A 15215-nucleotide genomic window follows, 5' to 3' on the forward strand; every position below is an offset into this window, starting at 1 on the left:
GTGCTGTGGAACATCCAGGTGCTCTTTTGCAAACTTCAAACGTGCTGCAATGTTTTTTTTGGACAGCAGTGGCTTCTTCCTGCCATGAAGTCCATTCTTGTTTAATGTTTTCCTTATTGTAGATTTGTCAACAAAAATGTTAGCATGTGCCAGAGATTTCTGTAAGTCTTTAGCTGACACTAGGCTTGTGCCGGTGTTAAATTTTCATGTTGCGGTGATTTATGAAGGTTTTATTACGGTAGTCGGTATTACCACGGTGTTGAAATGCATTACAAAAACAAGTTGAAAAATGAGCAAATGTCATTGTTATAGTGCAAATAAAAGATTTAATAACTTAAACTTGTTAAAATGATATAAATAAAACAATACACAGTAAACTGAACCAATCAGATTCAAACAGAATAAAGTCCAAACTGCAAAAGCAGTCAACTTTAGTGGTTTAAATGATTAAATTGCAAAATATCATCAGTCCATATGCAGCCTGACGATGGAAAGCCACTTTGACCGTTGACTGAATGGCTTCAGCTAAAAATGAGCCAGCAGCAGCACTGCTAGATGATTGGATACTCTGTAAAACAGAGAAGAAAAATATTACTTCATGCCTTAAAGATGCATTTTAGACAATTATAGAGAATAAAAGAAGGTAAAGCTTACTGATAGTTTGTCTTTTTACTTGTTTGTATGATTAAATATGATACATAAATATATGTGTTCCTTTCATTTTAGTAAAAGAACACATACAGCTAAATATGCCGATTTGTATTCACAGTACTGTTTATTCAACATACAGAGTCAAATAAATTACATAACAAATTTAAATGGTTGTTATTACTGACTGACAGTCAGACAGTGACACATCACTTAATTCACATAACACATTTAACAGTCAATGCAAATATAAATAATGTACACAATTCAAATATAGATAAAACACAATTTAGAAGATTAAAATCATTTTTTTCTGTAAAAAGATAATTTACCAGTGTAAAGATACTGAAATTTGGGTTATATGATCAAACTTGCGTGACCTGGTAAGAACTCTAGCAGCTGCGTTTTGCACTAACATTAATTGTAGTCTGTTTAACTGTTTGATCAACTTAACGTTACCTGTCAAGCTCAGTGTCAGCTATAATTAATAGTATATGTTTTACCAGATAGCAAGCGGTAGGATAGCTAATACGTTAGCTTAATACACGTAATGATATTAGACAAACCAAACAGCGTAACGTTAGCTAGCGGACATTAGCATTGCTAAGCGGAAACTTAACTGTTATTATTTAGACACAAGATATGAAATATGATGCCATTTATCTTACCTTTATCTCCGTGAACTGTGGATGATTGTCTGGAAGATGCATAAGGTTAGTGTTCCCGTAATTTTCTGACCCATTCCGTCCACAAATTTTACACATAGGGGAATTGTCTATCAGCACTCCCTCTTTGTTTTTTCACGAAGCCAAAAAAACTTCCATACTTTACTCCATACATTATTTTTGTAATGTGTAAAAATAGTCAGCAGCAGCAGCACTCATCCTTCCGTCATCTTTCTCCACGAGAGTCTGTAGGTGTGCACCTGCGTATGAGTGACACCTGCGCAGCATCCGTGCAGTGTAATTTGAACCGGTCAAAGGAAAAATAATAATGCACGTCTTTTCGCGGTAATTTGAAGACCCCACAATAACACTACCGTGCAGTTTTACTACCGTGGTTTACCGTATTACCGAACACCGGCACAAGCCTAGCTGACACTCTAGGATTCTTCTTCACCTCATTGAGCATTCTGCGCTGTGCTCTTCCAGTCATCTTTACAGGACGACCACGCCTAGGGAGTGTAGCAACAGTGCTGAACTTTCTCCATTTGTAGACGATCTGTCTTACCGTGGACACATGGACATCAAGGCTTTTAGATATACTTTTGTAGCCCTTTCCAGCTTTATGTAAGTCAACAATTCTTGATCGTAGGTCTTTTGAGAGCTCTTTTGTGCGAGGCATGGTTCACATCAGACAATGCTTCTTCAGAACAGCAAACTCAAAACTGGTGTGTGTTTTTATTGGACAGGGCAGCTTTAATCAACACATCCAATCTCATCACATTGATTGGACCCCAGGTTGGCTGACCCCTGGCTCCAATTAGCTCTTGGAGAAGTCATTAGCCTAGGGTTTCACATACTTTTTCCACCATGCACTATGAATGTTTACATGTTGTGTTCAATAAAAGCATGAAAACGTATAATGTTTGTGCGGTATTAGTTTAAGCAGACTGTGTTTCTCTATTGTTGTGACTTAGATGAAGATCAATTTATGAAGAAATCCAAGTAAGCCCAAAGGGTTCACATACCTTTTCTTTCAACTGTATAAACAATAATGAAAACTTAATATTTACCACAGGGGGACTTTAACATTAAGTTCCTCATACCTGCAGTAACTGGATTTGGGAGGGGAAGGCATTCTCTGGTAGAAAGGACACATCTCCATTTAAGAAAAGAGCAACAGCATGGGCGGCCATGTGGGACGCTAATCTATAAGCAAAACAGAAAGGTTTGCGTTTCAATGTTTATGTTTTGTGCATGTTAGAGTAAGTCTATAATGTCTGAAAAACAAATCGGTAACAAATTTAAAGGTTAAGTGTGCATCCTTGTGCCATTAACATTACCAAACAGAGCTGTAAACAAAACAGGTTATCTCAAGCACTTGCCTCATCTGTCAATTGCTAATTTCACACTATTAACCAAAAGAGTCAGAAGTTCATGTGTCGGGATCAAACACAAAAATGTAGTCCCACAGAGCAACGGTTTGGGCAAGTCAACATAAGACAGCTTATTTATAATAATCTTTGCACACAGAAAGTAAAACATGACATGTTTGCACTCGGCATCCAGGTTTCAAAACCACAAACATTTCTGTGATACTGTTTCCAAGGTATGGGCAGTGTTTGCAAAAAATGTATGAAATTATTAAGTCATGTAACAAAAATGTTTTTTTTTTTAAAGAATATTATAATTTAAAGGCTTTATTTTTACTTGGTATACATGTTGTATGTTGCTTAAAAATAAAATGTATATTGTGTCCAGTTGAAAAGTTGTTGTTTGTATATGCATACATTTGAAAACAACACATTTTATTATTACGATGGCAATACCGCAAGACCGTGGTATTTTTGCTTAAGGTTATCATAGCGCCAAAATCTCATACTGGCCCATCCCTAGTTTGTATAGTACCAAAAAACACTGCAAAATAAATAACTTTTAACAAATAGGTTTAAAGCACTGCCTCCCATCTTTAAACAGGCATTTCCATGACAAACTCACAGTATGATTAAGCACCGTTGAAACAATATCCAACAGCATCTAAAGCCACTATTGGCAAAGAAATGGCTTTTAACTCACCTTTAGAAAATAAAATGAATCATTTAATTGTTAGTGTTTATTGGTGAAGGGCATACACTTGATTTGATTACTCACTCTGTTGGTAATGCAGCACAGGCCGTGCTTATGACAGGAACTATAGCAGATAATACGGCTTCATCTGTTAGTGGACTACTGTGACCTGTTGAATAAATAACATTGACAAATGATTACAGACACACACACCCATTCACCAGAAAAACACAACAGACAAATCACAGAGCCCCTACTCTGAAGAGCTGCCTGTAGGGTCAGTCCTAGGAGTCGAGGAATGATGATGTCATAGAAGAATTGACCAATCTCCTCAGTGTCTCGTGTGCGGTCTGCTATTCTCTCCAAACTGATGCAAACAGAGATCACTTCCTCCACAGAGAAACCACTGCTTCCTAAAGAACAAACAGTACTCACATCATTATACATCAAAGGTCTTCAAGCTTTTTCAGACCTCTTAATGGATAGAGAGGAGGATCAGGGATCCCTAGTACAGTATCAAATCAACACTCAATTTACATATAACATACATTGATATGATGGTTATGTTACACAGATTTTTTTTTGTATACAAAGTCAAGTCAAATATTGTTAACATACTACATATTCAATTTTAATTAAGAGATTTTAACAAAATTAAAAACCTTTATTTTTATTATTAGCCTATTATTGCATTGTGTTGCCTAATCTTATTATTTTGAATTCAAACAATATTTGGAGGACCCCTGGAAATACCACCAGATATACATGTTATATATACTAAATATTTTATATAATTTTACTAAAGCAATAAGGTGTTAAGTTACTATATTGTGTCGTGGCTCAAAAGCCTCTACTAATAATACATACAGTAATACAGGCCGACAAGAGTCTTGATGACTTTACAAACCCACTAAATTAATTATGTTAATATAATATTAAGTGTCATGCTTTAGCTTAAAGATAAAAGTCCCTGAAATGTAAACTACTGTACTTTCCGGACTATAAGCCGCACCGGAGCATAAGCTGCATCATTCAAAAATGTGTCATTAAGACGAAATAACATATATATGTCACAGTAGACTACACGTCGTGTTTATTTAGAAAATTATTTTACAAAATCCAAGCCGAAGAACAGACATTTAATCTGGAAAGACAAGTTTTTCAACTAAACAATAGCAGACAGAACAGCAGGCTGAATAGATGTCTGTACGTTAAAGTAATATTATCAGTTATTTAAATGATAAACCATAAGATACAGAACTTACTTGGAAGGTTGAATAGTCTAAATTAACCGAACAAGACAACTAGCGTGAAGCTCGCATACTCGTCATTCCACATCACTGAATTCATTGAATTACATAAATACAATAGCAGCATATAGCGGACTCTCACGGCTGTAGACGGTAATGTTGTCTCTTCTCTTGCCTCATAAATGTCAAAATTAATTCATACTGACTTACAAGGCGCACCTGACTATAAGACGCAGAACCAGCCAAGTTATGAAAAAAACGCGGCTTATAGACCGAAAAATACGGTGTTAATAGTTGGCCTCCATTGCTGCTGTGCAGTTATACAAGCAATAACAATGTGTGCCATGTCCATATTGTTTCTATGTTGTGTAATTAAGCAACACTAGAACTCTGTATTAAAGGGATAGTTTAATGAAAAAATGAAGTTTCTGTGTTCATTTACTCACCCACAAGTTATTCCAAACCTGTAAAAATTTCTTTGCTATGCTGAGCACAAAGGAAGATATTTTGAAAAAATAACCAAACAGATCTGGGGCAACATTCACTACCATAGTGTTTTTTTTTCTATGAAAGTCAATGGTGCCCCAGACCAGCTTGGAAAACATTCTTCAAAATATTATTAAAAATGTATTAAAGTTTGGAACAAAATGAGGGTGAGCAAAGGATGACAGAATTTACATTTTTCTGTGAATTATCACTTTAACAATCAGCTTTTAAAACTGGAACATCCATTTTATAATGTTGTTTTTTAAGTGTCTCTAACTAATTAATATTATATTTATTTAATTTTTTTATTGTGTTTAATTTCTTTTATTTTGTATGCTTTTTAGCGCTACTGTTTATTTTATATTGTATGTACAGCACTTTGGTGAACACCTGCTGTTTAAAAAGGTGCTCTCTAAATAAACTTTGATTTGATTTAATATATAAATCATTCTTATAGCTTAGCTAGTGTACATTACCAATGCAAAGGTCATGGTTTTCAATGCCCACAGAAAACACATATACTAATAAAAAGAAATTCAATGCAGCCTGAATACACTGTAAAAGACGATGTACACGAGGGTCCGCATACAGTGGACAACTGCGTGTGACGCAATTTTCATCATCAGAATAGTGTGCACGTACTGTACACACACTACATGGATTTTTGAAGCCCTGCGTACATTGTACAAGTAGGTCACATATGCGCCTACAGGAGAATGTAGTATGGTGTCCAGGAGATGCAATGTCTGTGCACACGTACGAGTCCAATCAACTATACTTTGCAAGGCTGTGCATCCGACTACTGTAATAATCTGACTATACTCCAGGCTTAAGTCAATTTCTGCCAAATGCATAAATGTAAATATAGTATATCAGAACAAAAAGTTTAAAAACAGATTTTAGAATCAAAATGATATATATACCAGCGTGGGATGAAGCTAAAACCTGCAGCAGCACGGGGGCGCTCTCCTTCACTACTTCAGCTTGAGACGACACAGCCGCTAATGCCGTCACACATCGTTGACGCACGGCTCTGTAAGACTGGGACACGTGATCAGTGCCTGTGGCTGGATCTGTAAAGAGCAATTTTCAGATTGAATGCACTGAGATATCAAGTCTTCTATGCTAAGAAGCAACGGGAGATCCCCACCTGCAAATATCTCTTCCTTCAGCCGAGGAATCATTCTGGAGATGAAGGCTTTGGGTTGCAGATTAGCCAGAGATGCTGAACACTCCACCACAGCCAAGCTGAGAGACAGATGTAGAAATATCAGTGTGGCCCAAATCCTTCAGATATCCCCTTCCGTGATCATTTTCGGGTAATAATAACTACCTGACTTGGCTATCCTCTTCTTCCAGAATGAGTCTGGTCAAATGATCAACAGCTTTTTCGACATCTGTCTGTGCTAACAAACCTGTAAGGAGCAAAAGTGGCATCACAATCATCATATTTTAACAATGTGGCTATACTTATACAAGTGCACTACTGTAAATGCGATTTGTCTTTAAAACTCTTCATGTAATCGATAGCAGCCCACATATGCATCAATATGGAACCCCAGAACATTTTTCCATTTTAAGAGTTAAACTTTCCTTAAAATGTTTTCCTATAACAACTGTGTGTGTGAGGAATGTACAAGAAGACAAAATAGAAATAGCATGTTTGCTATGGTTGTGTCGTGTATCCTCTCACCAGGCTGCTGTCCCAGGGCAGTGAGCACCCGTGTGGCTGTAACCTGGAGACCAACGCTAGTCTCGGTCAATGCGGAGAACACCACGCTACACAAAGACTGCTGAAACGCCAACAATACACTATCCTCTGCGTTTATGCATGTGAGAAAAACAAAAACATCAATGCTGCATATTAAACACATATAATTACAGTATACAAGTTATATTAATTTTGTAGTGGCATATTATCTTCCCAGGGGTAACAATATGCACATAAAGAAAGCATTAAAGGATTATACATGAGCTCTAACTGTACTGACTCATAAGCATGTCGTCTTCTCACTTACCTCCCTCGGCAGACCGGCTGTTTTGGGTGGGCTGAACGAAACCCTGCAAAACCTCCAGCAGGGTGCGACGCTGAGCACACTATATAAACGACAAAAACAGCAATGTACGAATATAAACATACAATGGACTGTTTGCCAAAAAAAAAAAAAGAAACAAATGAAGAAATAACTTGTATACGAGTCCACTATTATTCTGCACAGCTCTTTGTCCAAAATAAGAACTGTGACCATCTAGCTCAAACAGAATCAGCATAAAAGTGGTCCATGCAATTTGTGTGCTACATTGTCAAGCTTTTGTGACACCATGTGATAGGTTTGTGTTAGGTTGTCTCGCGTTCATACTGAAGGTCTGGGAACCATAGATATGTATAAAGGCTAGATGTCCCTGCTGGAAAAAACAGCATCAAACCAGCATGGGAATTATGCTGGTCTATGCTGGTGGTCACCAGCATACCAGCACCAAAACACAACATATGCTGGGATGACCAGCATGGGATGCTGGTGCTAAGGCTGGTTTAGCTGGTGCTAATGCTGGTTTGGTGCTGGTTTAGCTGGTGTTCACTAGCAAACCAGGACCAAAACACAACATATGCTGGTCTTGCTGGTATGCTGTTTTTTTCAGCAGGGGTGTTACGGTGAAGTCTCTAACGTCATCACCTGGCGGCAATCTTACCACAGGCAGCTCGCTCACATATAGGATTGAGTTTAATGGTGCAGGTACTTTTAAATGAACATAACTTGCTAAATTTTCTACCAAAAGTTTCTTACAAACGTTATTAACGTGGCTATAATGCTGGATGCTTTAACATGTTTCATGATTTTTTTTTAGTATAAGTATGCAGTGTCATAGGTACATCTCTGACATTTATAACAAACCAAACCATTTGAAAATCGGTAGAAAATTAAGTAGGTTATGGGCATTTAAAAGTACAGGCATCATTAAAACTCAATGCTATGAGTGAGCGAGCGTCATGTGGTAAGATGGCCGCCAAATGCGGACATTCCACTCAATTGGCCAGCAGCGCGGGCAAGACATCTAGCCTTTATACATATCTAAGCTGGGAACTATGGCCACCAAGGGCTGCACAAGAGACCATATATGACTGACATGTAAAGCAACCAATCACGTTTCGCTTTGTGCCATGTTTAGGGTGTGTGGAGGCCACAATCAAGCTATGGCCACACCAAAAGATCACTTATCAGATTTTCAAAATGTGACCAAAAACATGGTGAAAAATAATCTACAATTTACTAGTTTTGATCCTATAAGTGTGGATTGCCGCTATGTGGCCATCACAGTACACCACACACCATTAAGATTCCCTTCGCAAACAACGCAAGTCTTGACAGAGAACACAGGAAATTTTGCGGAAATTTCGATGGGTGATGGGCATAAAGAAATGTCATTAATACTGTGTACCATTTACATCTTCTTTGATGTCCAACTCACTTTGGATTGTGCACCACAGGAAAATCAAAAAAAAAAATAATTGGGTCAACCACAAAGACGATCGGGATAGGACCTAGGATTGTAGTAAGAGCCCAAATTCAGCCTGATTATCTTTTGGTGTGTGCCGAGGTTAACAGACCACACGTCAGATGTGACCTTTTCGACGTGAATATGTAAAACGCAGTCGCACACGCGCATCCCATGGCTAGTGCAAAATGGGAAGTTGTGGTTAAAGTACACATTCTTCATTTTTTGGGCAAAAATGTCAAACGTTTCGCTAGATAAGACCCTTATGCCTCGATTGGGATCGTTTAGTTCTTTGAGGCTGCATTGAAACTGCAAATTGGACCATCAATTAAAGTCCACTATAGACGGTTTCAGCAGTAACAACATAAACAAGCGTCGTGGTCCGCACGTAACTTCCGATAAACTCCGCTAAGAATAAATAACAACAAATTTCTTTAAACGTAGTTTATTTATATAACAAGCAAAAAACAACACATAGATTACTTAGGAAACCAAAACATTTGTTATTTTCGACGAGACATTGGTTCAAGAGATCAATTTGGCATCTAGTAAGACCATTAAAAAAACGAATCCGGAAGTAAAGTTCGGATCCAGACGTATCGCGTCAGCACACGTGCATCCGATGAAACCATCTATATGGAGAAAAATCTTGAAATGTTTTCCTAAACAAAAAGTACATTTCGATTGAAGAAAGAACAACAGAAATATATTGGATGGTATGGGGGCGAGTAAATTATGAGGAAATTTTCTTCTTTCCAATACATTTTAAAAATGCAGCATTTATTCGATCTTGAGGAAGCACTACTGTCACTAATGTAAACACTTTTCTTCTTCCATCAGATGACTTTGTGTTGTCTTCTGGGTGGACCGTTAAAGAGCGACGCGCGTCTCCCGCAGTAGAGGCGGCAAAAACGCGCTATTCGTGCATAGTTGGGCACTTGAACATTTGAGTTTACTCGCTTCATTCACGCGGAAATCCGCGTCATGGGAGGGGCTTCTGCGACTCTGCTAAGACTCCGCTCGCTTCCTGTAATCACGTCACTACTACAGCAAGGTCCTGAGTGGTTAACGTGGCACGGAAAATATGCCAAAGTTCAGATTTTTCAACTCGCGCGTTTCCCGCGGCAACGCTCAATTCACGCGTCTTTGCATTGACCTAACATGTACATCACCCAGCGCTTGCCGCCTCTACCGTGGCTGGTGTAAACGCAGCATTAAAGAAGAATTGCTTTATTACAGTTTTAGAGGGACAATGTGTAGTTTCTTAAGTATTTTATTAGTCGAAATCAATGCCTTTATTATTAAATATGTCCTTGTTGGTGTCAAATGACCTCTGCTGATGATCTGACTTTCTTCATAAGCTTAGAATTTCTTCTCTTTATTTACATTGAACGGGTAAGTCCAAGAAGGCTTCCATGTCATTTCACCATATTGAAAAACTATAATAGCAGAGAGGGACAAAAAGAACCCGTGAACCAGCTGAAACGGACAAGGAGATTGGTGATTACGTACATAATGGCTACCGTAGTTGCAACACGCTTTGGAAAAACGAGGCGCTAGAGAGCACTATTAGTTTGAATGCAAAATACAGTTTCACCACTAGATGGGGGAAAATCCTACGTATTGTCCCTTTAAAGCTTGACAGGCTCTCTATTATGGAAAAGAAAAACAAGTCTGGATATTATGCAAAATACATTATTATTTGTATACCACTGTCGACTGTAACTATTAGGTGAGCAATTCTTATTAAATCAGCTGATCCAAGCAGTTTTGTAACAGCAGTGTTTACCTGTGTCCTGTTGTTATACTGCTCCAGGAGTGAGGGTATGACGGCTGCCGACACTATCAGACTCGCTCTGTATGAGGCTCCATTGGCGGCCTGCAGGAGTTTGGCACTGGGCCATACAAGTTTCAGATCTGGCTCACAGAGATGGTGCTGACAGTCTGAAAGGATGAGACACACACCAGGTGTGACGGATTAAACAAGCCTGGGCAGCGAGAAATATATGACTGTGTCAGTGTAAGGACGACAGAGTTATGAGCCGATCACTGCCGTATCTTAGGTTTGGATAATTAATTAAGGCTGAAAGTAATACTAGTGGAAAAATGTGTTTTTGGCTGGAGGCTGCTCCATTTTTTTCTTGCATATTATCTAAATTAAATTATTTTAGTTAGTGGATACTAAAAGAATAACTCAACTTTAGTTTAGATGACTGTCTTGTTAAACACTAAATTCATAACCTGTAATAAGACATTGTTGCACCTTTGAGCATGAGGTCAAGGAAGATCTGCAAGGCGTCCTCTGAGTCGGAATTGAGCACGGAGCGAGAAAGACAGGATGTGATCGTGCTGAGAGCGGAGAGGCCGGCTGATTCCACCCTCTCACTGGCTGTCTGAAACACCTGAAAGAGGGCAAAGATCAAACAAACTGTTATGGCTGGAAACTAAAATCTTTTTATTACTATAATTGTTTTGATTGTTGGTTCCACAAACATAATCAGATCACATAAGAGGTTATTGAACCATCAAAGCAAAATGTAAAAACCAAGCTGTCTGTTTCTCGACTTTTTGAGGTCAAATGGATGAATACATCAGACCACTCGCACTCAGTTGGTTAACAGATAAGCACAACTATTTCCACTCCTCAAAGATACAAATTGCTGTAGTTATTATTTAACTAACAATAAAATTGTGATGTCTGGGAAGCTCACTGTCTAGGTTGTTTCATGCATTTGGGCGTTGCAGAAGAGCGCGTGCTCTGGATACGCGCGTTTGTAATGTTTAATATATTGTTTTAAATGTAAAATTATGACAGAACATGTAATTTATTAATTTAATTTTAACAAAATAAAATATACAAATCCTACTAAAGTAACGTTAGCCTACGTGTTTTATATAACTGTCTGCTTATAACAAACACAAAGAAATGAAGAAATAATGATTAATAAAAATTTAATATCTTTATTAGTTAACATTACCATTCCGGAGTTGAACAACTTTGAACGGAGTTTCTTATAATGTTAATGATATTACAGTGTTTAGTCTTAACAGTGTATGATATTCAGCTCGTCTTGATTTAATTACTTTATTTTGCCGAATGCGAATAAACATTCATATCTGAATGAATGGGACTCAGGAAATATAATATATGCGCGCATTAGTAAGACCTTACGGCAGATCACTTTGGCCAAAACACGACATGAACCGCGTTTTCAAAATATATTGCGGGCAAACACAGACATTTGCATCCAGACGGGATTAAATTCTCAAAGGACCTCTGAGTTCCGGCGAAAAACAGTAGGTAAATTGCTCTGGAATTTTTACAGAGGTCGTCAGAGAAAAACACAGACATGGCCGATTCGGACGGGATTAAAAACACAGAGGACCTCTGAGAAGCACGATTTTCTCAGAGGTCCCCCTGTAAAACTAATCCCGTCCGAATAGGGCTATAGACGTAAAAAAAACTATACTGCAGGCTTAAGTGAGTTTCTAGCCTAACTTTGCAGTACTGATCATATATCTATGTGCAGTGCCAGTATCCTCTTTGTATGTAAACCAAGCTATCTGAAACTCAAATTTGTGGCATAAAGTGCAGGTGTATAGAGCAAACAAATTTCAGAGAAGCATTTCTGTGGCCATTGTTTGTAATTCACTTTACCTCCCTCCGTATTGAGCTCCAAAGCCCAGGAAGGAATTCTGCCAACTCTTTATGGCTATACGTCTGACCGCAGGCAGCCTAGAACAAAAGAGATTCATGCTTGCCTTTATTTTTAGTACACCAAGACAAACATTTAAAAAGTCGATCCGTTCAACCAGAAAAACTTTACAAATTCTTTTCTGTCAAGCAAATTGTCGAAAAAAGAAAAACAGCACACAAAAGCACGATTTGCATGGTCTAAGATATCTGGGGTTTGCATTGCAGTTGCACCAGTGTTTGCAGGGAATCCACTTTGGCAGACTGAACATCTGAATCCAGCTTCTCAATAATCAGAGGCAATAGAAACTGTCAAAGAAAAAAATATACAAAGGCCATAAGCCAAACGTCATTGAACTATTTGAATACATGTATGCAATTTCCATTGCAGCTGTTTTGCATAATGCCCACAATGTTACCTCAGCAAAGCGAGGTGTCCCGGTGAGAACTGCTCGAAGAGACAAAATCAGCTCCTCCTGTGTGATCCCATGAGGATCAGTGGGTGGCTGATCAGAAACAGTGGAACAAAGTAAGATGTCGTTATCTTTATAAATCACAAAAACAAATATTTCTTGTTCACTTTGAATTATTATACTGTATTTAAGACTTTTGCCTAGACTCGTTTGTAAACTAAATGATGTAAAATAAAGCATCTGATCAAATAAGAACATCTTGGATAACTACTTACAGGACTAAAGTCTATTGGAAAATAGCAGGATGTCACTTCAAAGAGTTCCTCTACAAATTTACCTAAGAAAATAGAAATACTTTATCATTTATTGGACAACTTTGCCCACATTTTGTATTGCATCAAACACAAACCAATAAATTATATAGCTTATAACAAAAACATTTAGTCTGAATCTCACACAAAGATATTTTCTGGTTTTACAAGACCCAAGACATATACACACATCTTATACATTAAGACGTGTATGTCTTATATTAAGTATATAATGACTACTCTTATTAAAAGGATCTAAACAGCCCTGGAAGGACACATATTATACATGCTTAAATGGCACATATTATGCAAACTCCACTGTTACAAGATGTTTGGACATAAATGTGTGTTTACTGGGTGAACACAACAACCCTACAATGAAAAAATCCACCCTCCCCTTCTTTTTTAATCCCAATTAAACCAATGCAGTCTCATTAGACATGTCGTTTAGATTCTCTTGTTAATGTGACGTCACACAAACAAATCTCCGCCCACTGCCACTGGCTGACTGGTTAATTTCACCCAAACGCTTTTCTTAATGTGTTTGTCGGCAGATTGTAGCTCTAATGTGGCTGTATTCACAGGAATCAGATCTATTTTTAGCCAAAAGTGCTCACAGTCTGTGAGTAAAGAAGTGAGGAGCTGCAGCTCATTTGCATTTAAAGGTACACACATGAAAAGTACTTTTTTTAGTACCACCCAAATAGGGGCATTTTGGACATGCTATAACAAAAAAATGGTGCACACAGTTGTAAGTCTGAATACATAGTAATCATAAAGGGATCAACAATTGGATGAGCATTCAGTCGACACTTTGCTTTTCCATGAACCCACATGACTGGCAAGTAGGAGCTCTTAGATATTAAAGTGGCAGATGTTGCAGGTCTGAAATCTATTTATACTATCCACCTCCATATTGATCAGTTTATACTACATCAAAGGTCAAGAAGCACTACATCATATTCGGTACATAATGCAACAGTGTACAGATTTGGACACAGACTGTGATGTGGGATTATTAGGGGGGGATCTATACTCTGCAGAAGAGGTAGACAGAGTACCCCTTCTGTATGCTTTCTCTGTATGGAAAAGAAGCACCAGATACAGATATAGATATCTACTTTTGTGCCCTATGGAACAAAGAAAGTCATACAAGTTTATAATGACATGAGGTGGATTTAGATTTTTGGGTGAGCTATTACTTAAAATTTAAAGCAATTTAATACATTTCACTTACCAAGATCATAACCCCTATGAATGATATTCCTGGCTACCTGGAACGCCAGCACAAGGTTGCGTGGATCTCGTTCTCCATCTACTGACTGCACAAATCCAAATACAAAGTCTGCCCCCAAACCCTTTAGTTCTGTGGAAAAGGACATAAATAAAACACATTGGCAACAAATTGGCAGTTGTTTTGAGAGTGATTAAGATATCAGAGGTCTTGTCTTACCCTGCTCATGAGACTCCATCAGATTGATAAGGATGTTGTACACACATGATCGCTCAGCCAGCATCAATGACTGATGCAAAGAAATATGCAAGAAAAATGGTTGGTCACTTTTCATTGGTAAGAATGATGTTTTTTCTTGTATTTTATAAAATTCATATTTTAGATAATGAGTTACACATCATAATACTGTCTTTAATATGCTCCAACACTTTTTTGATCTATTCGTCATCCTAATTAACATTTTTAGACTACTTAGAAAATTAATAGCTTACCCTTCTTAATAAGCAGCATGATTTTAGTTAAAATATATGTCTGTAGCACAAATTATAAAAAACCAAACACACCAATACCGCTCCAGGTTTGAAATATTTATCCCTAACCCGTAAGCAATTGTGACCCTGGAACACAAAACCAGTCATAAGTCGCACGGTAAATAGCCAACAATACATTGTATGGGTCAAAATTATAGATTTTTTAAATGCTAAAAATCATGAGGATATTAAGTAAAGATCATGTTTCATGAAGATATTTTGTAAATATCCTATCGTAAATATATTAAAATTGCTAAGGACTTTTGTACAACTTCAAAGAAGATTTTCTCAATATTTTGATTTTTTTTGCACCGTCAGAATACAGATTTTCAAATAGTTGTCTCTCGGCCAAATACTGTCCTATCCTAACAAACCATACATCAGCGGAAAGCTAATTTATTTTCTGATTATGTAAAATTCTCTAT

At 37.6% G+C, this 15215-nt stretch overlaps 1 protein-coding gene across 1 annotated transcript in view; it reads right to left on the reverse strand.

Moving 5' to 3' along the window:
• mms19 (MMS19 homolog, cytosolic iron-sulfur assembly component) overlaps nucleotides 1-15215 on the reverse strand; it is a 28771-nt gene that overhangs the window by 8562 nt on the left and 4994 nt on the right. The window contains exons 6-21 of the mRNA XM_055176522.2: nucleotides 14480-14549; nucleotides 14264-14392; nucleotides 12991-13052; nucleotides 12722-12808; nucleotides 12537-12611; nucleotides 12267-12344; nucleotides 10872-11010; nucleotides 10398-10552; nucleotides 7132-7210; nucleotides 6807-6932; nucleotides 6447-6528; nucleotides 6264-6361; nucleotides 6037-6186; nucleotides 3635-3790; nucleotides 3462-3546; nucleotides 2417-2519 (exon numbers count right to left, since the gene is read on the reverse strand). Coding sequence (XP_055032497.2) covers nucleotides 2417-2519; nucleotides 3462-3546; nucleotides 3635-3790; nucleotides 6037-6186; nucleotides 6264-6361; nucleotides 6447-6528; nucleotides 6807-6932; nucleotides 7132-7210; nucleotides 10398-10552; nucleotides 10872-11010; nucleotides 12267-12344; nucleotides 12537-12611; nucleotides 12722-12808; nucleotides 12991-13052; nucleotides 14264-14392; nucleotides 14480-14549 — 1674 coding nt within the window. The remainder of the gene's footprint in view (nucleotides 1-2416; nucleotides 2520-3461; nucleotides 3547-3634; nucleotides 3791-6036; nucleotides 6187-6263; nucleotides 6362-6446; nucleotides 6529-6806; nucleotides 6933-7131; nucleotides 7211-10397; nucleotides 10553-10871; nucleotides 11011-12266; nucleotides 12345-12536; nucleotides 12612-12721; nucleotides 12809-12990; nucleotides 13053-14263; nucleotides 14393-14479; nucleotides 14550-15215) is intronic.

The sequence above is a fragment of the Misgurnus anguillicaudatus genome, chromosome 4 (genome assembly GCF_027580225.2).
Source record: "Misgurnus anguillicaudatus chromosome 4, ASM2758022v2, whole genome shotgun sequence".
In the NCBI taxonomy this organism is placed as follows: Eukaryota; Metazoa; Chordata; class Actinopteri; order Cypriniformes; family Cobitidae; genus Misgurnus; species Misgurnus anguillicaudatus.